The 23,190-nt window shown below is 52.6% G+C and overlaps 1 protein-coding gene across 1 annotated transcript in view; it reads left to right on the top strand.

Annotated features, from left to right (window-relative positions):
• LOC101324002 (myosin-3) overlaps positions 1-22,478 on the top strand; it is a 63,088-nt gene extending 40,610 nt beyond the window's left edge. Inside the window, exons 3-44 of the mRNA XM_073797339.1 lie at positions 193-432; positions 1,221-1,276; positions 1,632-1,660; positions 1,914-2,125; positions 3,863-4,006; positions 4,447-4,603; positions 5,646-5,673; positions 6,040-6,148; positions 6,740-6,832; positions 7,517-7,580; positions 7,663-7,761; positions 8,607-8,710; positions 8,800-8,938; positions 9,553-9,671; positions 9,755-9,904; positions 10,619-10,789; positions 10,885-11,191; positions 11,305-11,375; positions 11,953-12,040; positions 12,125-12,242; positions 12,610-12,733; positions 12,822-12,958; positions 13,045-13,300; positions 13,492-13,734; positions 13,827-14,003; positions 14,113-14,258; positions 14,338-14,428; positions 14,820-15,209; positions 15,308-15,434; positions 16,508-16,626; positions 16,798-16,994; positions 17,365-17,548; positions 18,166-18,331; positions 18,619-18,743; positions 19,251-19,559; positions 19,675-19,878; positions 19,955-20,080; positions 20,955-21,125; positions 21,218-21,322; positions 21,489-21,584; positions 21,685-21,822; positions 22,337-22,478. Coding sequence (XP_073653440.1) covers positions 1,922-2,125; positions 3,863-4,006; positions 4,447-4,603; positions 5,646-5,673; positions 6,040-6,148; positions 6,740-6,832; positions 7,517-7,580; positions 7,663-7,761; positions 8,607-8,710; positions 8,800-8,938; positions 9,553-9,671; positions 9,755-9,904; positions 10,619-10,789; positions 10,885-11,191; positions 11,305-11,375; positions 11,953-12,040; positions 12,125-12,242; positions 12,610-12,733; positions 12,822-12,958; positions 13,045-13,300; positions 13,492-13,734; positions 13,827-14,003; positions 14,113-14,258; positions 14,338-14,428; positions 14,820-15,209; positions 15,308-15,434; positions 16,508-16,626; positions 16,798-16,994; positions 17,365-17,548; positions 18,166-18,331; positions 18,619-18,743; positions 19,251-19,559; positions 19,675-19,878; positions 19,955-20,080; positions 20,955-21,125; positions 21,218-21,322; positions 21,489-21,584; positions 21,685-21,822; positions 22,337-22,363 — 5,823 coding nt within the window. The 5' untranslated portion in view covers positions 193-432; positions 1,221-1,276; positions 1,632-1,660; positions 1,914-1,921 and the 3' untranslated portion in view covers positions 22,364-22,478. The remainder of the gene's footprint in view (positions 1-192; positions 433-1,220; positions 1,277-1,631; positions 1,661-1,913; positions 2,126-3,862; positions 4,007-4,446; positions 4,604-5,645; positions 5,674-6,039; positions 6,149-6,739; positions 6,833-7,516; positions 7,581-7,662; positions 7,762-8,606; positions 8,711-8,799; positions 8,939-9,552; positions 9,672-9,754; positions 9,905-10,618; positions 10,790-10,884; positions 11,192-11,304; positions 11,376-11,952; positions 12,041-12,124; positions 12,243-12,609; positions 12,734-12,821; positions 12,959-13,044; positions 13,301-13,491; positions 13,735-13,826; positions 14,004-14,112; positions 14,259-14,337; positions 14,429-14,819; positions 15,210-15,307; positions 15,435-16,507; positions 16,627-16,797; positions 16,995-17,364; positions 17,549-18,165; positions 18,332-18,618; positions 18,744-19,250; positions 19,560-19,674; positions 19,879-19,954; positions 20,081-20,954; positions 21,126-21,217; positions 21,323-21,488; positions 21,585-21,684; positions 21,823-22,336) is intronic.
• Positions 22,479-23,190: the final 712 nt, after the last annotated feature.

Here is a 23,190-nt window from a genome sequence, read left to right on the forward strand (position 1 = left end):
AAGGATTCAGTTAATAATGATACTAATGAGATAGAAAGTTACACAGTGAAAGGAGGAGGAGGAAGATTGTTGTTGTTGTTGTTTCTGGCTGAGTTTTACAATCACACCACCCTGTGTTGTGACAAAAGTCTTGCTCAAAACTCCAAGAGGATTTTAATAGTTTTGTCCTTGGTTTCCTCCCTTTTCCCACAGGACAAGATTTCTAAGTACCTGCTGCCCAGGGCTGCACACTGATGTCTGAGCCCGTGGCGCCCGCAGGATGGAGTTAGGCAGGAGCCCCAGCGAGGCTGTCCCATCACACTGAGTGAGGACACCCCGGGCCCAAGTTCAAAGGAAGGCATCTCAAACCTCCAGCTTTCCCCAATGGGAAAATGGTTGTGGATCCCGCTCATTTCTATATATACCTCTCCCTTGGCAACGACAAAAAAAAAAGTGAGGAAGGAGCTGGTCCTCAGCTTGTGGTGTCGGTCATTCTCTTTCCAAATATAGAGAAGGAATGAGCGGTGGCGTTAGCGGGGGGTATAAAAGTCCGCGGGCAGCAGCCCCTCTGTAGCTGCTTTGTGGGTGGAAGAGAGTCGCAGCGCCCCTCGCTGGCTCTTTTCCGAGTGCGGCTTGGAGGACGCCACCTGGTGCGGGCCTGTCTGGCTTTGGTAAGGTTAGTTAGAGGCGGAGCTGGGCCTCGGGCCCAAAGGCCCACCCCGCTGCCTGCAGCACCGTCCTCCGGCCCGCTCTCCCCTCGACGCTCCGTGGGCCACGGCCTGCCCTTCGCTTCTCCGATCTGTGCAGAGGCCAGTGGGGTCGCCGCCTACCCTGCCCTCACCTTCCCCACCTGCGCTGCGTGCCTGGTGGGTGTCCATCGGCCAATCTGAGATTTCTCCCTGTTCACCGAAGACAGGGGGCCTGATCCCGGCTTCGAACCACTGGCCTTTTTAATAGGGATTCTGTCCTTCCTGCCCAGTTCTGAATGGGAGGCACTGCAGACTGAGGAGGGTGCCGTGCTGGGCTGGTAGGAGCCAGGTTTGGGGCGGTTGGGGGCTTTTCCTACCTTCGTGGCTCACCTGTGGGTCACGTCCCATCTGCTCCTCCAGCTTGTCTCTGGGGTAAGGCTCTTTCTAAGTTATTAGTCCTTCATCCTTATTTGGTTAGCTCATCAGGACCCGATTCAGAACCGACCCAGACACTCCCGTGTCCTGAGCTTGCTTTCTGCGTATTTATTGCAGGTCTGATTTCCCACGACTGCTGTTGTCTGCTGATCTCCCGTGGGTGTGACCCTCAGGTGAGGAAGCCGGTCGGGTCCCTTGGCTCAGAGGTCTCTAGGCTACCAGTTCCTCCCACCTCCGATGGCCTGGAGGGTGAGAGCCCTGTAGAGCTCAGACCAGGACAGGTTAGGCTGGAGCGGAGTGGAGAGGAGGCAGCACCTGGGGAGATGCTCTGAGTAGATGCTGATGTCCGATGCTGCTTCTGTTCTCAAAACAGAACCGAAGAAAGCAAAAGCCGGTTTCCTCCTGTGAAGAGGTAGCCACCTTGAGCCAGAAAGGTCCCCAAATTCCTCAGCTATTTGCCACTTAGCGCACTCTCTTTGAAGAATGGCGTTTATTTCTGATGGTGTTTATTTTTAAATCTTCCCTCAGCAACACCTGGGTTTTTGCAGAAGAGGAAAGTGAGTCCCGAGAACTGCACCCGCCTCTAGGGTCCCTTCGCCCGTCCGAGCCCCGGCTAATGGGGGAGCTTGGATTGCATACGCTCCGTGCCCTTTGCACAAAGTAGCTGCTCAATAAATATGTGTGCATTTGATTTTCCTGGGGGTCGATGGAGGGCAGCCTTGCTCCCGGGGCTCCGCCTTGAAGGGCTCCCTCCGAGGCAGGGCTGAAGCCTGGGGGCAGCAGGGCTCACCTGGTGGGTTCGCCTTCCAGCCGACACCATGAGCAGCGGCACCGAAATGGAAGTGTTCGGCATAGCCGCTCCCTTCCTCCGGAAGTCAGAAAAGGAGAGGATCGAGGCTCAGAACCAGCCTTTTGATGCCAAAACCTACTGCTTTGTGGTCGACTCAAAGGAAGAATACGCCAAGGGGAAAATTAAGAGTACCCAGGATGGGAAGGTCACGGTGGAAACCGAAGACAACAGGGTAAGCCCCGTCCACACCCTCTGCAGGCCGGCCAGGCCTCTGTCTGCTCCCCATGGCTGCCCAGTCTGTGCGTCCGGTCCATACCCAGCCATCTCCAGACGTGGCTCTGGCACCGGAATGCCTCACCTGGCATCACCGCCTTAGCGTCCCAGGTGTCCTCGGAGGAAGCAGAGTGAACACTGGCCTCAGGCTGCACGGTGGGAGAACCACCTGGTTGTGGTTTGGCCAAAACAATCCATGTTCGGGTGCTTTTGTTAATGTTCGTGTCACTCTAGGTCAGAGGGGACCAGCCCTGTGCATCCCAGGGGTGTGGAGTTGGGAGTCCAACAGTAGGAGGACCTCTGTTAGAACACTCTCCTTTGGTAGCCTAGGTTTCCCCCTAATTCTTCTAGCAATAGCCATCTAACTAAGGAAGTAAGGAAAGCGAGTAAAGGATCCTAGTGGACCACAAGCTCGATGTGACATAGCAGCCTTCCCATATCATGAAGGCAATGAGCAGTGTAGCCCACTACATTCTGGCCCAGGTACTGTGGGCATGCTGGGAGGAATTCTGGACTTCACTACTCTCTGGAATCTAGAGCAGAAGAATCTGGAAATGTTCTAAGAAAAGTTAAAAAAAAGAAAAAAAAAAAGGCAGGGGGGTGGTATCCAAAAGAGAAGTGTAAAGGAAATAGCGTCATTGGGTTGGATGTGAAGGAAAAAGGCACTGAAATTGTCCTGTGATGCTTGCAAGCACTGGAGCTCCAGAGGGCAGCTCTCAGTACATTTCAGATGATGGAGTTAAGAACGGGCTTATGAAGCCACAGGGAAACATGGAAGGTAGACCTGATGAATGACAATCTAAGATGTCTAGACCCTCACAGGAAGGGCTGATGGCATGGATGGTTTAAGTGGATCTCTACTTAAAGGCAGGTTTTCCACTGCCTTGCCCAGAGGCGGGGTGGGGAAAATGACCATCTTCAAAGGAGGTCTCAGGAAGGAGGTGAGGGCAGAGCAGGGGAGAGGAAGCTGAGCTCCACGCCCACTATGCCAGGGTCCTCCAGCCCCGCTGGGCACTGGGGCAGGGGGCTTCTCTCGAGGGGAGCACAAAGGCGCCTGCCAGTGCCTGGAACCACCACTCTGCCTCGTGGTTCCTTCTCCTGGCTTGTAACACTCCCGCCCCAGAAAGGGAGCGGGGCTGGTTCTCTTTCACAAGCAAGGGCCAGAGCGGGTGAACGGGCAAGATGCAGGGTGGGGGCTTGACAGCTGCTTCCAGAGAGCTCAGAATGCCGGCTAACTCTGGGCACCGGCCTGCTGACCCAAGGCCACCAGCCTCCTCTTCGGTACCTGCCTCAGGAACACCAGTGGACCTGCCGTGTTCCCTGAGTAGACAGCAGAAACCCATGAGCTGCTGGAGCTGGGTTTCGGCCCAGCCGGCATCACGGAGCTGAGAGGTTCCTGCTGGCACCCGCGCCTGCGTCATCCCCGCACCCACCCACAGAGACCCTCTTCTCATTTCTGGCATCCTTCCCTCACCTCAGGCCCATCGGAGATGGAAAAAAACAAAAGCCCAAGTAACAGAAACAAATCCCATTCCGTCACCACCACTGCAAGCCGCCCCCAGCCCTGTCTCCCTCCCTGTCAAACGGGCATTTTCTCCAGCACCTGCTTCTTCTGATCTGGGCGTGGGAGACAGATAGCTGCAGGGGCAAAACGCACAGAGAAGCCCAGGTGTGCACTGTACCCCGTCCCTTTCAGACCCTGGTGGTGAAGCCAGAGGACGTGTACGCGATGAACCCGCCCAAGTTCGACCGGATCGAGGACATGGCCATGCTGACGCACCTGAATGAACCGGCCGTGCTGTACAACCTCAAGGACCGCTACACCTCCTGGATGATCTACGTCAGTGCCCGCGTTTGCTGGGTTCCCGGGACCTCTGACGGGGTGGGGTGGGGCTGAGCTGCTTGTGGTGGGATGGGCTCTGGAAGGACTGGTGCTGACTGAGCTGCTCAGCAAAAGAGGGGGAATGAAAAGAAGAAAGGGCGACAAGAGTGATGCAGGATGAGAAGGTGAGAGATGAACGGGGCAGGAGGAGAGCAGCTGGAAGGAGGGGCGGGGGCAGGCGAGGTGGGTCCGAGGCTGGGGTCCTGGCACCGGCACCCACCAGCGGCGGGAGGTCCGTTACAACCCTCTTGAGTCTCAGCTGCCTCATCTATAAAGAGAAGTATCTTGCCTCCTTTACAAGTTTCTCGTAAAGAAAAGTGAAATAACAAAAAGAAGGTTCTATGTGTACAGGCACACACCCACGTATACATACATATATATTTTTTACGCTCCCCCAGACCTACTCGGGCCTCTTCTGTGTCACTGTCAACCCTTACAAGTGGCTGCCGGTGTACAACCCCGAGGTGGTGGAGGGCTACCGGGGCAAAAAGCGCCAGGAGGCCCCGCCCCACATCTTCTCCATCTCTGACAATGCGTATCAGTTCATGCTCACAGGTAGGTTTCCAAGGAGGAAGCCTGGAGGCGGGGGGAGGGCTCAGGGAAGCTGCCATGCGATCCTGCACCCGCCCCGTCCAGTGTGCAGCCTCCATACAAAGGACAGGAGGGTGGAGGTGCTTAAAAAAGACGAAAGAGGCCACATATTTTAGGGGCTTGCAGGCCCTGGTGAGAAGTTTGGATTTAGTGCAAGCATGGGTTACCTCATACGAAACTGACATTTCTGTGGGCCCAAAGCAAAGACTGACAATTTCATATGGTTCAGCATAATACAGAGAGAAGCCCGTGGCTGGTTGTAAGCGGGGGCTTAACCTCTCTGGGCCTCATTCTCAAAGAGGAGTCTCTTCAAGCTCCCACCTAGGACTAAGCAGGATGGTGGTGGGAAACTGAACCGTGCAGTGAACTCTGACTGCTGGAGACATGGCGGAAAACTGGGAAGCTCTTTTTATTACAATTTTTTTTCTTGGACTATAGTTGATTTACAGTGTTGTGTTAGTTTCTGGTGTACAGCAAAGTGATTCAGTTATATATATATATATATATATATATTCTTTTTCAGATTCCTTTCCACTATGGTTTATTATAGGATACTGAATATAGCTCCCTGTGCTATACAGTAGGACCTTGTTGTTTATTTTATATACAGTCGTTTGCATCTGCTAATCCCAAACTCCTAATTTATCCCTCCCCCACCCCCTTTCCCCTTTGGTAACCATAGGTTTGTTTTCTACCTATGTGAGTCTGTTTCTGTTTTGTACGTAAGTTCATTTGTATCACATAATCACACATAGGTGATATCATATGGCATTTGTCTTTCTCTGTCTGACTTCTCACTTAGTATGATAATCTCTAGGTCCATCCGTGTTGCTGCAAATTACACTACTTCATTCTTTCGTGTGGCTGAGAAGTATTCCAGAGTGTGTGTGTGCGTGTATACACACACCCCCCACCTTCTTTATCCATTCCTCTGTCAATGGACATTTAGGTTGAGGAAGCTCTTCTTATATTGCTATCAACTCTATTTTATCTTTCCCTTTGGCAGATCGTGAAAACCAGTCTATTCTGATTACGTAAGTATCCAAGGTGTAGAGTGTTTTCATAGCTGTGGCCCTTTGTCCCCAGTGCAGAAGGGGAAGATGCCACTTGCTCTGTTTTGTTAATGAGAAAGTACCGAGAACGAAGTCTGTGATGCAAAGATGTGGGGCTGGGCGTTGGGGAGAGACGGGCAGGAAGGCCTGTGAGGCCTCAGGAAGCTGGAGCTCCCCATCCAGCCCGCTCAGCCGTGCCGGTCTCCCCCGGGGCCCCTGCCTCTCCGAGTGGTCTCACATTTGCTGGGAGGTGTGTGTCTGCTGTGGCTCGGGTGACATCTTAGGGGGCCAATTTACACTCACGGAACTTGTTTCTCTGTCTCTCTCTCTTTCGACTGCTCTGAATAGTGGAGAATCCGGGGCAGGAAAGACTGTGAACACCAAAAGGGTCATCCAGTACTTTGCAACAATTGCAGCGACTGGAGACCTCGCCAAGAAGAAGGACTCCAAAATGAGGGTATGGAGAGGAGAAAGGCTTGTTCTGCTTCCACTGCCAACCTTTGTCTTAACTTCAGAACGAGGGGGCACGGGGAGGCGACACCCCACCTCCACAAGGAAGGGAGAGCAGGCCAGGATTTAAAGTCTCACAGGACAGCCAGTTCTCCTAGACGACCCAGCATGTGGTTGATGTTACAGGACCAGATCCTGTGATTGCCTAGAAAACAAGCTTCTAAGGCTCCACTAAGAAAAGTCAGTTTGGGAGCAGCTCACATACACCAGAACCACACATACCAATTGGAGAGAACTGTAGTGTCTACTTGCCTTTCAAAACGAATATATTATAACAGTATGAAATGAACACCGATGACCTAGCTACCTGGAGAATCAAGGAGCTGAAGGGCTAAGTGAGGAGGTTTAGGTCAAGACACCCAGCTTGAGCCAAATCTAAGAATGGCAAGCGTGAGGCGTGCTGATGGTTTGGCTGGGCCCCAGATTGGAAAGCAGGGCAGGGAGGGTCTGGCGACCCGGGGCTGCAGGAGCGAAGGCAGCAGGTGCCGCGGAGCTCACTGTCGCGTGCGGCTCTTCCTGCCCCGACCCCCTGCTCCAGGGGACTCTGGAAGACCAGATCATCAGCGCCAACCCGCTGCTGGAGGCCTTCGGGAACGCCAAGACCGTGAGGAACGACAACTCGTCCCGCTTTGTGAGTTTGCACCGGCTCAAGCTGGGAGCTCCTCTGAGGCCCGCAAGTAGGCAAGGGCCCTGCTTCCAGGACGCTGCAGTCCTGGGGGTGGACCGCGAAAGAAGGAAACAGATCAACAAGACAGTCTGGGACAAGGATTCCTTGGTAGACAGTGCAGTAAAGAGGGCGTGTGGTAGTGTACTGTGAGCCAGGTCTCCTTTAGACAGGGCTGGCAGGGAAGCCCAAGATCCACAGGATGAGGACAGGGGACTGGCGGGGTCAAGGGACCTCAGAGGGTCTGAGGGGCTGCAGCGAGGCAGGCAGCATGAGGGGAGGTGGGGAGGGGTGGCAGGGAGCGACCTGGAGCCTCGGAGTCTGTAGGCCAGGAGAAGGGGTTTGGGTTTCATTCAGGAAGCTACTGAGGGATCCTTTAAGAGGGAAGTGATATGGTGTGATTTGCATCTTGAACACAATCTCTCTTACTTTGTTGACCATCTTGGGGGTGGGAGTGTAGGGGAGTGGCGTTTGGAGGCAGTGTGGAACAAGGGGATGGAGAAGGGAGACGCAGCCAACCGGAAAGAGGAGAGGGAGAGGAGGTCATGCTTCACTTCAAATTACTGGGGAATAAGGTTCCCGTTCACATTACCCAGGAGGTGGGTAGGAACACCTGGAGTCACGGTACACCTGGTCTCCCTTCCCCCACAGGGCAAGTTCATCCGAATCCATTTTGGTACCACAGGCAAGCTGGCCTCTGCAGATATTGAAACGTGTAAGTAGATCCCTGGGATCAGATGATGTCTCGGGACATCAGGGGAGCAGTTTGGAAAACAGTCCTGTGTTTGTGTTCCTAGATCTGCTGGAAAAATCGAGAGTAACCTTCCAGCTGAAGGCTGAGAGGAGCTACCACATCTTCTACCAGATTCTTTCCAACAAGAAGCCCGAGCTCATAGGTGAGGACGTCCCCAGAGGGGTTGGTCTGAGGCATTTCGGCTTTTGGGTGAGTGGACCAAAGAGAGTTGTGTGTATGCACAGGTGACTCGGCAGCCAGCAGAGGAAGCTTGCTTTAGAAATGGGATGCGGCTGTTTTGACGGTGACATGCCAATTTGAAAAACGCAATCCAATGGACAGTAAAAGGCTGAGGCACAATTGGTTTATTCAGCTCTGGTTTATAGAAACTGGCCGAATGACCAAGCATGTAGTGGTCCTCTAGCGCCCCCTTGTGTTCTGGCACAGAAACCAACATTTCACCCAATGCTGTGAGGCCAACGCAAAATCAGATGAACCACCAGCTGGTGGATGTCCACCCTGCCCTTTGTCCCGCACCTAACAGGGGCCTGGTGCCCTTCTTTGCTCCCTGGCTGTGTCTGCTCAGCCTTCTGGGCCCAAGCCTGGAAATAGGCTGCAGCTTTTCAGCAGGTTTTGGAAAAGACTGTGATTCTACCAAATGATCTGTGCTTCCCTCCCTGTGGCTCTGTCCTGGCCCACACTCGGCCAGTTTTCCCGATTAACCTTTCCCAACCGACATGGATCTGCGCCCTTTGCACGCAAAGCAAGAGAATTTCAATATTCTCTCTGTGGTTCTTACCCTACATGGCCTGGGCGGGCTGCAGAGTCTTCCCTGGACTTTATATTCTGCCACAGCCTGAGTATCGAGAGACTGTTTAAGAGATTTCTAACTACCCTCAGCCTGGGCCCCAGCAGCGAAAGTCTCAGCTGAGGACGCAGAAGCTGAAAGCCCCTAGTGGATGTTTTCTTTGCATCCATGTGACCTCCTCTAAATGGTCATCATTGCAGAGCTGCTGCTTATTACAACCAACCCTTATGACTACCCGTTCATCAGCCAGGGTGAGATCCTGGTGGGCAGCATTGACGATGCGGAGGAGCTGCTGGCTACGGATGTAAGCAGACGGGGGGGGGGAGGGGTGGGCGCGGGGCTGCTCCTCCATCACTGGGGTCAACCGGCTGACGTGCTGTCCTCCGATGCCAGAGCGCCATTGACATCCTGGGCTTCACCCCAGAGGAGAAGTGTGGACTCTACAAGCTGACAGGCGCCGTGATGCACTACGGGAACATGAAGTTCAAGCAGAAGCAGCGGGAGGAGCAGGCAGAGCCAGACGGCACTGAAGGTACCACGTCACCGCGGCGACCGCGCGGCAGGGCCAGGGGGCGTCCAGCTGAGGTCGCTCGGGGCCTTTTTTTTTTGCCGTACGCGGGCCTCTCACTGTTGTGGCCTCTCCCGTTGCGGAGCACAGGCTCCGAACGCACAGGCCCAGCCACTCCGCGGCATGTGGGATCTTCCTGGACCGGGGCATGAACCCGAGTCCCCTGCATCGGCAGGCGGACTCTCAACCACTGCACCACCAGGGAAGCCCCTCAGGGCCTCTTTTGAAACCGCTTACTCCTCCTCCTGCCTAGAGAGGCGAACCTCTTCAGGGCTCAGATGCCTACAGGCACGGTTACTGCCCCGTCTGCTGAATCACTAGAATGGTCCTGCCTCAGATACAGTAAGGAGTGACCAGGGTTTTCTGGAACCCAGTGCCGCCTTTTCATAAAATCTATCATATTCTCTGAGTGACTCAGCTCCCACCGGCCACAGGTAAGCAGTTTAGAGACACGGAATGTAAACACATGAAGATGGGCTGAGCCGAGCGTGGAAACATCCGGATGACTTTCAGAGTGGCTCTTCCGCTTTGCCAAGCATCAGGGGTTTCCCTTGTAATCAGCCTTCTTTTCCTGCCAGTGGCTGACAAGACAGCCTATCTGATGGGCCTGAACTCTTCGGACCTCCTGAAAGCTTTGTGCTTCCCCAGAGTGAAAGTTGGGAACGAGTATGTTACCAAGGGCCAGACTGTGGACCAGGTAAGTGGCTGCCGCAGGCTGGGAAAGGACGCGGCACCCGACGGCCGCTGCCTCCAGACTCACCGGCTGGCCCCTCCGCACAGGTGCACCATGCCGTGAACGCCCTCTCCAAGTCCGTCTACGAGAAGCTGTTCCTGTGGATGGTCACCCGCATCAACCAGCAGCTGGACACCAAACTGCCCAGACAGCACTTCATTGGCGTCCTGGACATCGCGGGCTTTGAGATCTTTGAGGTTTGTGTTATACTCGTTTGGCTTTGTGCTGGGGGCTGGTTTTCGTGATCCTATAGGCAAGATGTCAAGGCAGCCCACACGTCATCCAGCATCACATCTTGGAGGAAAACGAGATGGAGGGTGGATCAGGTAGAAGAGAACGTGGAAGGGTTTGTATTATTTTAAGAGGGAGGAAGGCTTGTGTCAAGTGGAATTTTAAAGACATCCTCAAACGGATAAAAGAAAACAAAAAATCAAATGCAATTACTGACAATAGGGAGAGCCAGAAACAGAGAAGAAGTTGACAATAAGCCAACCATGCGATGTTTTACATAAATATCCTACTGGCTCTGGGTTAGAAGCACGTAGCCATTCATCGAAGCATATGTTTGGTGTCTGCCAGGTATAAGACTTGCAGGTGAAAAAAAGATGAGCTTGTAGTTTGTAGAGGACAACGAGAAGTACGTAAGGCACACAGAAGACCAACTACAGATAAGGCAGGCCGTGGCCAGCGCCCAGGAGAGGCCCAGACCGTGGACTCAGGAGAAGCATCTTCCAGCTGGAAATCAGAGAAGACTCCAAGGACGTGTGGTCTCCGCTGAGCCCAAGAGCGTGCCCATTCCTGAAAGCATAAATGAGCTGGCGAGAGCCCGAGACCATGAGGAGGAAGGCTGATGCGTGTTTGGTTTTGAAAGAAGTCTAACTTTTCATGTGAACCTTATGTTTTGGTGTTAGTACAACAGCCTGGAGCAGCTGTGCATCAACTTCACCAACGAGAAGCTGCAGCAGTTCTTCAACCACCACATGTTCGTGCTGGAGCAGGAGGAGTACAAGAAGGAGGGCATCGAGTGGGAGTTCATCGACTTCGGGATGGACCTGGCCGCCTGCATTGAGCTCATCGAGAAGGTACCTGCTGTGTGCACTCAGCAGCCGCCCCTCGCCGACCTGCTGCTTGACACTGCAGCTCATACCCGCCCCGTATGCACTCTGCCTTGGTCCAGCCGATGGGCATCTTCTCCATCCTGGAAGAGGAGTGCATGTTCCCCAAGGCCACAGACACCTCCTTCAAGAACAAGCTGTATGACCAGCACCTGGGCAAGTCCAGCAACTTCCAGAAGCCCAAGGCGGTCAAGGGCAGGGCCGAGGCCCACTTCTCGCTGATCCACTATGCGGGCACCGTGGACTACAGCGTCTCGGGCTGGCTGGAGAAGAACAAGGACCCCCTGAACGAGACGGTGGTCGGCCTGTACCAGAAGTCCTCCAACAGGCTCCTGGCACACCTCTACGCCACCTTCGCCACAGCAGACGGTAACAGACTCCGCGGGGTGCCTTGGACCCGCACTTCTTCACTCCAGCAGCCACGGGGCTGGAGCAGCTCTGCAGGCCTGCTAGCAGCACACGCCGTCTTTTCTTTCTTTCAGCTGATGGTGGGAAGAAGAAAGCTGCCAAGAAAAAGGGCTCTTCCTTCCAGACCGTCTCTGCCCTCTTCAGGGTAAGAAAGATACAGATTTATTTGCTTGTACTTGGTTTAAGTCATCTCAAAACGAGCAACGCAGAGATGCTAAACTTGACTCACTCAAGAACAGTGATGTGGTCTTAATCTGGTTACTGTCACTTAGGGAGGGTGAGTGGCAGTATGATGATATACAGATGAGGTCTAATAAATGGAGGACCAGAACTGAACTATCACTTTAAACGGCATCAGCTGCGTGTGCCGGCCGGCCTGGGAGGCGAGTCCTCAGTACAGACTTTCCGACTTGCCTGAAGGACACAGGCAGTAGCATGTCCTGTGCCCAGTGGAGCTGGATACTCCTCTTGAGTTGATTTCAGAGGCATTTTGTACTTGGTTAGTCTCTGGTGGTTCACTGTGAAGCAAAAGTCTGTTTTATCGGTTATTCGCCTACACTTCTAGCCAAAAGATTATTAAAAGAGAAAGTTAAATAATACCTTTATTCCTTAGAATTTATGATAAATTTAAAATACATACCTTACTTTTTTGTTACAATATATCTCCGTGTCTGTAAAAGCCTATAGTAGGCTCACTATCAAATTTAATCTTTTTCTTTTAGGAAAACCTGAACAAGCTGATGTCAAATTTAAGAACAACCCACCCTCACTTTGTGCGCTGTATAATTCCCAACGAAACCAAAACCCCAGGTAAGACACCCGCTGGCTCTGAAGGTGGCAGTCAGGTTTTAGGAGGTTGTGTGTGAAGCTGACGTTTGTTGCTTCTCTTCTCAGGGGCCATGGAGCACAGCCTTGTCCTGCACCAGCTGCGCTGTAATGGTGTCCTGGAAGGAATCCGCATCTGCAGAAAGGGGTTCCCAAACAGGATTCTCTATGGGGATTTTAAACAAAGGTGTGTGATAAAAATGTTCTATTTGCTTCTTGAGAAGATGTGTAAATGCTGGAACTTGAGAGGGAGGAATAGTAGTATGAAAAGACCCGTTTCAAAAGAACAGCTATGGACTCCACGTAGCCAAGGTATACAGTTTTCTCCCACATTTTCTCAGGAGCTTATCTGATATACAACACGTCAGAAAAACACCTGGCCTAAGAGTCAGTAGGCCTAGATTCTAGGCCACTATCTGGCCTGTGACCAAGAGCAAGCTTCCCTCTCTCTCTGGACCTTGGCCTTCTTGCCTCTTGGAAGAGAGGCCTGAACTGGTTTCCAAAGTTCACGTCTTTGCTAATGGTCTACGATGTTTCTGTGTCCACAACGGCAGATACCGAGTGCTGAATGCCAGCGCCATCCCTGAGGGGCAGTTCATCGACAGCAAGAAGGCGTGTGAAAAGCTGCTGGCATCCATCGACATTGATCACACTCAGTACAAGTTTGGACACACCAAGGTACTGCATCAGCTCTGACAGATGTTGGCGGGTGGTCCCCGCTAGACTTCTCCGGAAAACTGACTCAAGTCATCCTTCTCCCCTCAAGGTGTTCTTCAAGGCTGGCTTGCTGGGAACCCTGGAGGAAATGCGGGATGACCGCCTGGCCAAGCTGATCACCCGGACGCAAGCTGTGTGCAGAGGGTTCCTCATGCGCATGGAATTCCAGAAGATGGTGCAGAGAAGGTCGAGTGGGGTCTGTGCTCAGACCTGAGCTCTTCGGGAGAAGTGGGGAGTCTCTCTTAGAAAAACACTGATGTTTTGTTTTTTAGGGAGTCCATCTTCTGCATCCAGTACAACATCCGAGCCTTCATGAACGTCAAGCACTGGCCCTGGATGAAACTCTTCTTCAAGATCAAGCCCCTTCTCAAGAGCGCAGAAACCGAGAAGGAGATGGCCACCATGAAGGAAGAGTTCCAGAAAACTAAAGATGAACTCGCCAAGTCAGAGGCAAAAAGGAAGGAACTGGAGGAAAAACTGGTGACTCTAGTACAAGAGAAGAATGACCTGCAGCTCCAAGTACAAGCTGTAGGTGTTTAGGAATTTTTTTAAAACTTTCCTTCTAGATTTGATTAGTTAAGAAAATGACTTTTGGTGGGAGTTTTGCTTTTTAGTTGCGATGCTTCGTAAAGGACCTCATATATAACAAAATACTGGAATGTCACAAATCTTATCTTTTAACCATTAAAGGAAATGATATATTTTTTTCTTTTTTTAAGGAAAGTGAAAACTTGTTGGATGCAGAGGAAAGATGTGATCAACTGATCAAAGCCAAGTTCCAGCTGGAGGCAAAGATCAAGGAGGTGACTGAGAGAGCTGAGGATGAGGAAGAGATCAATGCTGAGCTGACGGCCAAGAAGAGGAAACTGGAGGACGAATGTTCGGAACTGAAGAAAGACATAGATGACCTTGAGCTGACACTGGCCAAGGTTGAGAAGGAGAAACATGCCACAGAGAACAAGGTGGTACACTCTCTGTGGGCCCTTCCAGCTTGATGTGGTCAATGCAAACCCGACTTGATCTCTTCTTATAATTGCCTGTGGCTTCTTCTTAGGTTAAAAACCTTACTGAGGAACTCGCTGGTTTGGATGAAACCATTGCAAAGTTAACCAGGGAGAAGAAAGCCCTCCAAGAGGCCCACCAGCAGACCCTGGATGACCTCCAGGCTGAAGAAGACAAAGTCAATTCCTTGAGCAAAATCAAGAGTAAACTGGAACAGCAGGTGGATGACGTGAGTAAAGGATGCTAGTCGGGAGGCCTGGGCCTCAGGGTGGGAAGAGCCCCCGAGAACCCTCTGGTGCAAGGCATTTGTTCTCAAAAGGAAACGGTGCCTTTTGCAGCTGGAAAGCTCCCTAGAACAAGAAAAGAAGCTTCGTGTAGACCTGGAAAGGAACAAAAGGAAGCTTGAGGGAGACCTGAAGCTTGCCCACGAGTCCATATTGGATCTGGAGAATGACAAGCAACAGCTGGATGAAAGGCTCAAGAAGTGCGCCCTGAAACCACCGAGTTCAGCTTTCCAATTCCCGGGTATTTGGTCTTCACACGTTCTGCATTTCCCTTCACAGGAAGGATTTCGAGTACAGTCAGCTGCAAAGCAAAGTGGAAGATGAGCAGACTCTGGGCCTGCAGTTTCAGAAGAAAATCAAAGAGCTACAGGTAGGAGGCGTTTGGGACTTTTCTTTCACACGTGGTCACGTACAGTGGGTGGGGGGTGTCTATTGCACGTCATTAGAGCAAAGCGGGCAGGACCGTGGGTCTCCTTTCTGCTAGGCTGACACAGTAGTGATGAACAGTTTTTCCGTAACTGTTGACAAAGCACATAACTGAAGTATTTGAAGTCCACGTGCAGTTGGAATGGACTATATCCTGGGTGGCCGCTGCAGGGGTAATGCCTGTGTCGAGGCAGGAAAAACTCGTGTCAGAGGAAATTTGCAGCATTGGTATCGTTCGGGGAGCAGTCCGAGAGCGGTTTGTCTAATGGGAGGGGAAACTAGCCTGGTGTTGACACTGGAAGTCAGGAGTGTCGTGGGGCGGCCTGCCCTCACAGGCCCGCATCGAGGAGCTGGAGGAGGAGATCGAGGCAGAGCGGGCCTCCCGTGCCAAAGCTGAGAAGCAGCGCTCGGACCTCTCCCGGGAGCTGGAGGAGATCAGCGAGCGGCTGGAGGAGGCGGGCGGCGTCACATCCACCCAGATAGAGCTCAACAAGAAGCGGGAGGCCGAGTTCCTGAAGCTGCGCCGGGACCTGGAGGAGGCCACCCTGCAGCACGAGGCCACGGCGGCCACGCTGAGGAAGAAGCACGCGGACAGTGTGGCCGAGCTGGGGGAGCAGATTGACAACCTGCAGAGGGTCAAGCAGAAGCTGGAGAAGGAGAAGAGTGAGTTCAAGCTGGAGCTCGACGACCTCGGCAGCAACGTGGAGAGCGTGTCCAAGTCCAAGGTGCGGGGTGGGGGGCGCCTCATCCTCAGGTGAGGGGGACCCTGCGTCCTTCCCACCTGATCGCTGACTCAGCTTCCTCCCCCTTCTCAACCCTGCAGGCGAATCTGGAGAAAATGTGCCGCACTCTGGAGGATCAGTTAAGCGAGGCCAGGGGCAAGAACGAGGAATGTCAGAGGAGCCTGAGTGAACTGACCGCACAGAAGGCACGTCTGCAGACGGAGGCCGGTGAGCGCCGGGAAACGGCGGGGGCGGTGCCTCCTGGACACCCACAGAGGGCAACTGGTCAGAACGAAAGGCAGGGTTTGTTTGGGGGAGGATTTCTAGGGAAGCAGATTTTCAGGAGAGAGGCAATCAGAATAACCCACGAAAGCGCCATTTAGAATGTCCCAAAGGAGGAGAGCACTGAAAGTTCAGTAAGAAGGAGAGAGACATGGACTGGAATGAGGAGGGACCCAAAACACCACCTGCTTCAAGCGCTTTCAAAATTAATGTAACCCTGCCTCAAAAAGAACCTAGAGGGCAGAAGTGGGACTAGGAACCAAGTCCCATGGCTTTGCTACTTCTCGCTGCACATTAATGCAGATTCGTTGTCTGCAATGGAGCATTTTAAACAGTAAAGAAAGAACCACGGCCAATTTGTATAGGCTCTTGGTGTGTGATAAAAATACAGGGGAACATTATCCGGGACTTCCACCTAGAAAACATGGCTCCCCCAGCGCTGGTCCTCCAGCCCATCATCACAGGTGAACCAGTCCTTTGTAGCAGCTCGACTGAGACAGTGACAAAAAGAAGTTCAGGGGCCACTTCTACCATGATCTTGGGAGTTCACCCCTGGAGTCCGAAGGCCTCTCCCCCACCTTGTTTTTCTCCTGCCTCTACGTAAGCATATAAACCAGAACCACCGTAGCCACCCAAAAATCCAGCTTCAAACTACTGAAGCTAGAAGTCCTAAGGAACGCAGCAAAGAGATGCAGTATTTCCCCCAGTGACAAATCAGCAAACAGCTGGAAGCGCCAGCCACTGAAAGGTCTGATGGGAGTGTTTAGGTGGTGAGGTTTTGGTTTACAATTCTTCTTAAGTTTTATTGACAAAAGTTACTCCATGCTTCTGGAATTTTACAACAGTATCTTACCAGGGTGTGCTTTCAGTTTCCTCTTCACGGACACATCCCTTCACCCCCAAGAAAGGACCACATCTTGTAATTTACTCTCTCCCCATATCTCAGCACAGTGCCTTACATACAGTAAGAACCTGGTGAGTGAGTGAATGAAGTGAAAATAATTCCCTTCTGGACACAGGTGAGCTGAGTCGTCAACTGGAAGAAAAGGAGAGCATAGTATCGCAGCTTTCCAGAAGCAAGCAAGCATTTACCCAGCAAGTAGAAGAGCTCAAGAGGCAGTTAGAGGAAGAGAGCAAGGTACGTCCGCAGAGGGAGCACTCCCCGACCTAGCCTTCCAGTACCACCTGCAGAAACAAAAGGCAGCTCTACTCATAGGTGATGACAGCAGGAGCACACCTGGATTGCATCATGCACATGGCACTAAAATGGTCATCCGCTGGGGCCTCTCCTCTGTCCTGACTTTTGCAGGCCAAGAGCGCCCTGGCCCACGCCCTGCAGTCCTCCCGCCACGACTGTGACCTGCTGCGGGAACAGTATGAGGAGGAGCAGGAAGCCAAGGCTGAGATGCAGAGGGCGCTGTCCAAGGCCAACAGCGAGGTGGCCCAGTGGAGGACCAAATACGAGACGGACGCCATCCAGCGCACGGAGGAGCTGGAGGAGGCCAAGTACACAACCCTATCTGTCTTCAGAAGAAATAGAACTCCTAGATGATCAAGTGACAGAAGGCACCAACTTTAGAACTACTCGCGAGTGAATTTGTTACGATGTTTTCCCATCTTCTATGTCTTTTAAGGCAGTTCTGTGCCAGTAGAGGGAGGCGGTGTTAGCACATTTCATTGAGACAAACGACTTTGACCTTGGTTAGAGAAAAGGCAGGCTATTGGTCACTGGTTTTTAGCAGACAGGAAGTTCTCCTGGGCTTATGAAAGGAAATCGGCGTTTGAATCACATAAATTAGTGATTCCAACTTGGTGAATAGTGATGTTCGGTAGGATTGAAACTTAAAGCATCTGCTTCTCTTTCACATTCTTCAAGGAAAAAGCTCGCTCAGCGCCTTCAGGATTCCGAGGAGCAGGTTGAGGCGGTGAACGCTAAGTGCGCTTCCCTGGAGAAGACCAGGCAGAGGCTGCAAGCAGAGGTGGAGGACCTGATGGGCGATGTGGACAGAGCCAACTCCCTGGCTGCCGCTCTGGACAAGAAGCAGAGGAACTTTGACAAGGTGTGGGGTGAGCTCCCTGCCGGCTGAGCACCGTGACACAGCGGTACCGGGTGGTACCTGACTCTGCCCCAGTAGCAGTGTGACCTCAGGCAAGCCCCTGAAACAGAACGGGAGTGGGATGCGGGGGGGGGGGGGGGTCCCTTTCAAACACTGTCAGTGGAAACAAGCCACCGCCTCCAATGCTGCCAGTCCCGAGCGTTTTTGTACCCCCACACGCTGGTCTGTCTGCGGGGGCTGATGTGGGAATCCAACTCGGGTCCCACTGCGAGGCTTTGTGACAGCGTCCCCTTCAGTATGACAGGTAAGGTTGCTTTGAAACAAAGTTTTAATGAAATACTTAGAAGTACAGGGCCGTTTTCATATTAGGAAAGGGCAGTTCGGCCCAGCTAATTCCTTCTCAAAGGATCCACTTGCTTTTCATCAAGGGCAGTTGTTACTGACCAGTGACTGATCTGGAAATCTTGGTTAGCCAGCAGTCAGGAACAAGGGGTTAGGCAAGTGACACGGCAGAGGCGGCCCCAGCTCCCAGACTGCTCCGCCTCACGGGCGTACTTAGATAGAAACTAGCCGAGAGGCGCTCGTCAACAGAGGTGCCGCCTTCCTCCCCGGTGCTGCAGGTGCTCGCTGAATGGAAAACCAAGTGTGAGGAGAGCCAGGCAGAGCTGGAGGCATCTCTGAAGGAATCCCGCTCCCTGAGTACTGAGCTCTTCAAACTGAAAAATGCCTATGAAGAAGCCTTAGATCAACTTGAAACTGTGAAACGGGAAAATAAGAATTTAGAGCGTAAGCAATTTGTCTGAAATCCTGCTTCATGCTATTGCCAGAGCGTGGGGCTGGAGGTCCGTGACTGCAGGACCCAAACCCCTACACGAGAATCCGTTACTGCACACACAGGAAGTGTTCAGATCCGAGGGGTTGTTTCTGAGTCTCTCTATATACAGTATCTTATCTCTAGGAAACAGCATCCTTAGAACTATGATAGACTAGTTAAAAGCATTCGGTTGGTGCTTACTCTGCCTGGAAAACTGCACGGAGAACGTTCCGAGGCAACCAAACCTCTTTCTTTGCAGAGGAGATAGCCGATCTCACAGAACAAATTGCCGAAAACGGTAAAACCATCCATGAACTGGAGAAATCAAGAAAGCAGATCGAGCTGGAAAAGGCTGATATCCAACTGGCCCTTGAGGAAGCAGAGGTGAGCAGAACGCCGGCGAGGCACTGGCCTGGAACAGAGAATATGATGGTGGGGCTCCAGCTTGGGAGGCCAGGCGGCCCCGATCTGGGTCTGTAAAGTCACAGTCCTAACGCCGGCCCCTTTCCTATCAATGTGCATGGACTAATACCTGTGAATACCTGTGAATTATCTTGAACTTACTGGAGAAAATCATTATGTTAAAATAGGTCTAAAAATGAGATTTTACAAAAATCTTAGATGAATTCAAAATATCTATAAAGTGCCTTAAGCGCCTAAGAAATGTGATGATTTAAATGTTATTGTTTGATAGTATAATAAAAACAAAGTGCAATGAAACATCTTATTTCTGCACTGAAGGTAAGTTAGGGATTTTTTAAAAAAGAGTTTTGAATATTGCAGAGTTAGAATTACAAACATTCTATTGGAGGTTTTTTTGCCCCAAAGAGTAGCGTAGCAGGCTCTCTCCCATCACTGGTACCATTTCTGTCTTGTTCTTGTTCTTCAAAGGCCGCTCTTGAGCATGAAGAGGCCAAGATCCTCCGAATCCAGCTGGAACTCTCACAAGTGAAATCAGAAATCGATAGAAAGGTGGCCGAGAAAGACGAAGAGATCGAGCAGCTGAAGAGGAACTACCAGAGAGCAGTAGAGACGATGCAGAGCGCCCTGGACGCCGAGGTGCGGAGCCGGAATGAGGCCATCAGGATCAAGAAGAAGATGGAGGGGGACCTGAACGAAATCGAGATCCAGCTGAGCCACGCCAACCGCCAGGCCGCAGAGACCCTCAAACACCTCCGGAGCGTCCAGGGGCAGCTGAAGGTTTGCGCACTCCCGGTGGGAAACCTCTCCCATTCTCAGACACGCCAGCTGTCGGCTGGGCTCATGGTCCTCAGGCCTCAACTTCAGCCGGACGTTTCTGTTACTGTCTGGCCAGGATACCCAGCTCCACCTGGATGATGCCCTCCGGGGCCAGGAGGACCTGAAGGAGCAGCTGGCGATCGTGGAGCGCAGAGCCAACCTGCTGCAGGCCGAGGTCGAGGAGCTGCGGGCCACCCTGGAGCAGACGGAGAGGAGCAGGAAGACGGCGGAGCAGGAGCTCCTGGACGCCAGCGAGCGCGTCCAGCTCCTGCACACCCAGGTGGGGGAGGGGAGGGGGGTGGGGCGGGGCCCCTGCGCTCGGGCGCGCCTGGCTAAACCCCCTCCTCCCGTCCCAGAACACCAGTCTCATCCACACCAAGAAGAAGCTGGAGACAGACCTCCTGCAGCTCCAGAGCGAGGTGGAGGATGCCAGCAGGGACGCGAGGAGCGCTGAAGAGAAAGCGAAGAAGGCCATCACGGACGTGAGCCTCCTCCCTGCCCTGCGTGGCTGCCAGGATTGCATTTCATCCAAGCCCCCTTCCTCTCCAACCCATTAGACAGGGTGGGGCCTTCCCAGGGCACATGTGGTGTGAGTTCTGCTCCAGAAGCGCTCCCCACCTCCCCGGACAGTCAACATGTCTCCTCCCGCACGTTTAAATAGTGGACATGAGAAATAAGGGCGTGTGGATAAAAAAAGACCAGAAGGAATTATATTCCTTTCTTATGCCCTTGGAGAGGTATGCTCGTCCTTCCTTCAACGTATGACTGATTCCAAATATAAAAATGAGACCCTCAGACGTCAGGATCCCACCAAATGTCACCTTACAGGAAGCTGGCTTCCCTCCCACCGGCATCCAGCCTTCCTGCTCCAGAGGCCTTGGTTCTGGGCTCGTGGCCCCCACAGCGCCACCTGCTGCTCGATGGAGGGCACAACCTCGTGACGATTCCTCCCTGCTTGCTCAGGCACCCCCAGTTCCCTAGAGGCCTTCCCTTAGCCCCATTACCCCACACCCGTGATGCTAGGTTATGAACTCAGAATTCTCTAAGTCACGGGTTGGTGATAATGGTGATAAGGAAAGAAGGAATCTCCTTGGAGCTAGGGAGGTCCCAAGGAGGCCAGTTTAAGAAAGGGAAGAAACTATTTCCCATCCAGCCCTTGAAGGTTTCACTTCTTAGTTTATGCTACATGCCTGGTGCAGCTCTTCTCAGATCCCATGGTGGAACAGTGGGCTCAGTCATCCCGTTACCTATTGTCCTTTGTCATCAGCATGGCTCTGGTCCTCCGGGTACCCAGATTTCAACAGCTCCAAGCACTTGACCTTGGTCTGCATCTGAGTGGGATGATGTGCTTTTCAGGCGGCCATGATGGCCGAGGAGCTGAAGAAGGAGCAGGACACCAGCGCCCACCTGGAGCGGATGAAGAAGAACCTGGAGCAGACGGTGAAGGACCTACAGCACCGCCTGGACGAGGCTGAGCAGCTGGCCCTGAAGGGCGGGAAGAAGCAGATCCAGAAGCTGGAGGCGCGGGTACTTGCAGGACAGGCCCCAGCCTACGCAGAGCTTTCTGGCCTCTCCCGTTCGTGCTCCAGCCCCAGACTAATTTACACACGTTCCCCCAGATCCGAGAGCTGGAGTTTGAGCTTGAAGGGGAGCAGAAGAAGAACACCGAGTCTGTCAAGGGCCTGAGGAAGTATGAGCGGCGGGTCAAGGAGTTAACTTACCAGGCAAGTGGAAAGAAACCCCACGGGCATTTCCTCTGTGAAGTGCGAACACCTTCCCAGGTCCTCTCTCCAGAAAACAGGGAGAAATCCTTTAGCCCCAGAGAGAACTGGGACCTCTTGCATCCCTGCCGGCCCCTGGCTAAGTACTGTCCCATGTTCTCTCTTTCAGTGCGAAGAGGACAGGAAGAACGTGGTGAGATTACAGGATCTGGTGGACAAACTTCAAGTGAAGGTCAAGTCCTACAAGAGGCAGGCCGAGGAGGCTGTAAGTCCGCGGGACCCCAGCGCGGCGCCTGGCCTGTTTCCCCCTGCGAGCCCCAGAGAGGCGCTCGCTGATCGTACCCGCCCCGGCTCTTTGCTTTTAGGATGAACAAGCCAACGCTCATCTCACCAAGTTCCGGAAAGCTCAGCATGAGCTGGAGGAGGCTGAAGAACGGGCCGATATTGCCGAATCTCAAGTCAATAAGCTCCGCGCGAAGACCAGAGACTTCACCTCCAGCCGAGTAGGTGGCCCCGCGGCACGGGGTGGGGAGGGCGATGCAGCGGGAGGTGCGGCTCCCGGGGAGGAACCCGCCGTGATGGACGGGACCTTGGAGAACCTTCGACTTTAGAACTGGTCAGTCTCGGGCTCAGGAAAGGAAAGGATTTGCTTAAAGCCACGTAGCTGGTGTAGAGACCGGCTAAACCCCGGTCTGTGAGTCCCAGTAGAACACCGTCCTGAAAAGCGGCGAGCGGTTCCTGCGTGGGCTCGGGCGCCCTCTGCTGGCCGGCCGCCGTCTCTGCGCCCACTGTAGGTGTAGGTTCCTAGATCCCTGGGCTATTCTGAGGACCAGGCTCTCAGGCTGTGGGGTGACTGCCGCCACGTCTGCACTCGTGTATCCGCCTGCGATCCAAGGAATATCCCGTGTCCCGCTGAAACAGACAAGCAAGCAACCCCAGATGCTCGCTGGGAGGGGGCGTGGCCGGAAATGCGGCTCTGCCATCTGACAGAACTCAAGATGCCCACTTTCTCCCCAGATGGTGGTCCATGAGAGTGAAGAGTGAGTGATCTACGCTGGAACAGGACAGAAAATATGCGAAATATGTATTTTCATGGTTCCTGACCCTTAATTTCCATGTGATTGCTTTTCACATGCAATAAATTTTGCTTTGTTTTCAATTTGGGGCTGTGTCATTGTATTTGTTTTCTCTTCCCGGTGTGGAAATGGTTCGTTGGTGGTATTTATGCCCAATGTTGAAATCTCGGTATGCAGATGACTGAATGAAGTCATTTGGCCTATTTTCAGGTGCATGTATGTGGGGACAGGGAGAGACTGCTTTTGGTTTAAATTTGAGATTAGGGCAGAAATAAAAAGTACTCCTAGGTTAACCACTGCTTTGGTGGAAGGAGGGGGAGATTGTCCAAAGAGTCATCTCCCAACTATGACAAGGGGGACATACAAAGGTTTGGTTCAGGAAAGCCCCGTCTCAAGTTGAATAGGGTTTTAAGGCAGAAGCCAGAGTCCCCCTACATCTTCTCAGAGAACTACCCTGGAATCTAACAAAAGTTTGTCAGGCAGCTCCACACAGTGCCGTGCTAACTAACTACTAGGAATACACAAATGAGTAAAACAGCATCTGGTCCCTCCAAGAACTCGCAGTAAATCTACCACTGAGGTGCTGGGAGAGCTGGACAGCTACATGTAAAAGAGTGAGATTAGAACACTCCCTAACACCATACACACAAATAATAAAATAAACGGATTACAGACCTAAATGTAAGGCCAGACACTATAAAACTCTTAGAGGAAAACAGAGAACACTCTATGACCTAAATCACAGCAAGATCCTTTTTGACCCACCTCCTAGAGAAATGGAAATAAAAACAAAAA

This window comes from Tursiops truncatus, chromosome 20 (assembly GCF_011762595.2).
Source record: "Tursiops truncatus isolate mTurTru1 chromosome 20, mTurTru1.mat.Y, whole genome shotgun sequence".
In the NCBI taxonomy this organism is placed as follows: domain Eukaryota; kingdom Metazoa; phylum Chordata; class Mammalia; order Artiodactyla; family Delphinidae; genus Tursiops; species Tursiops truncatus.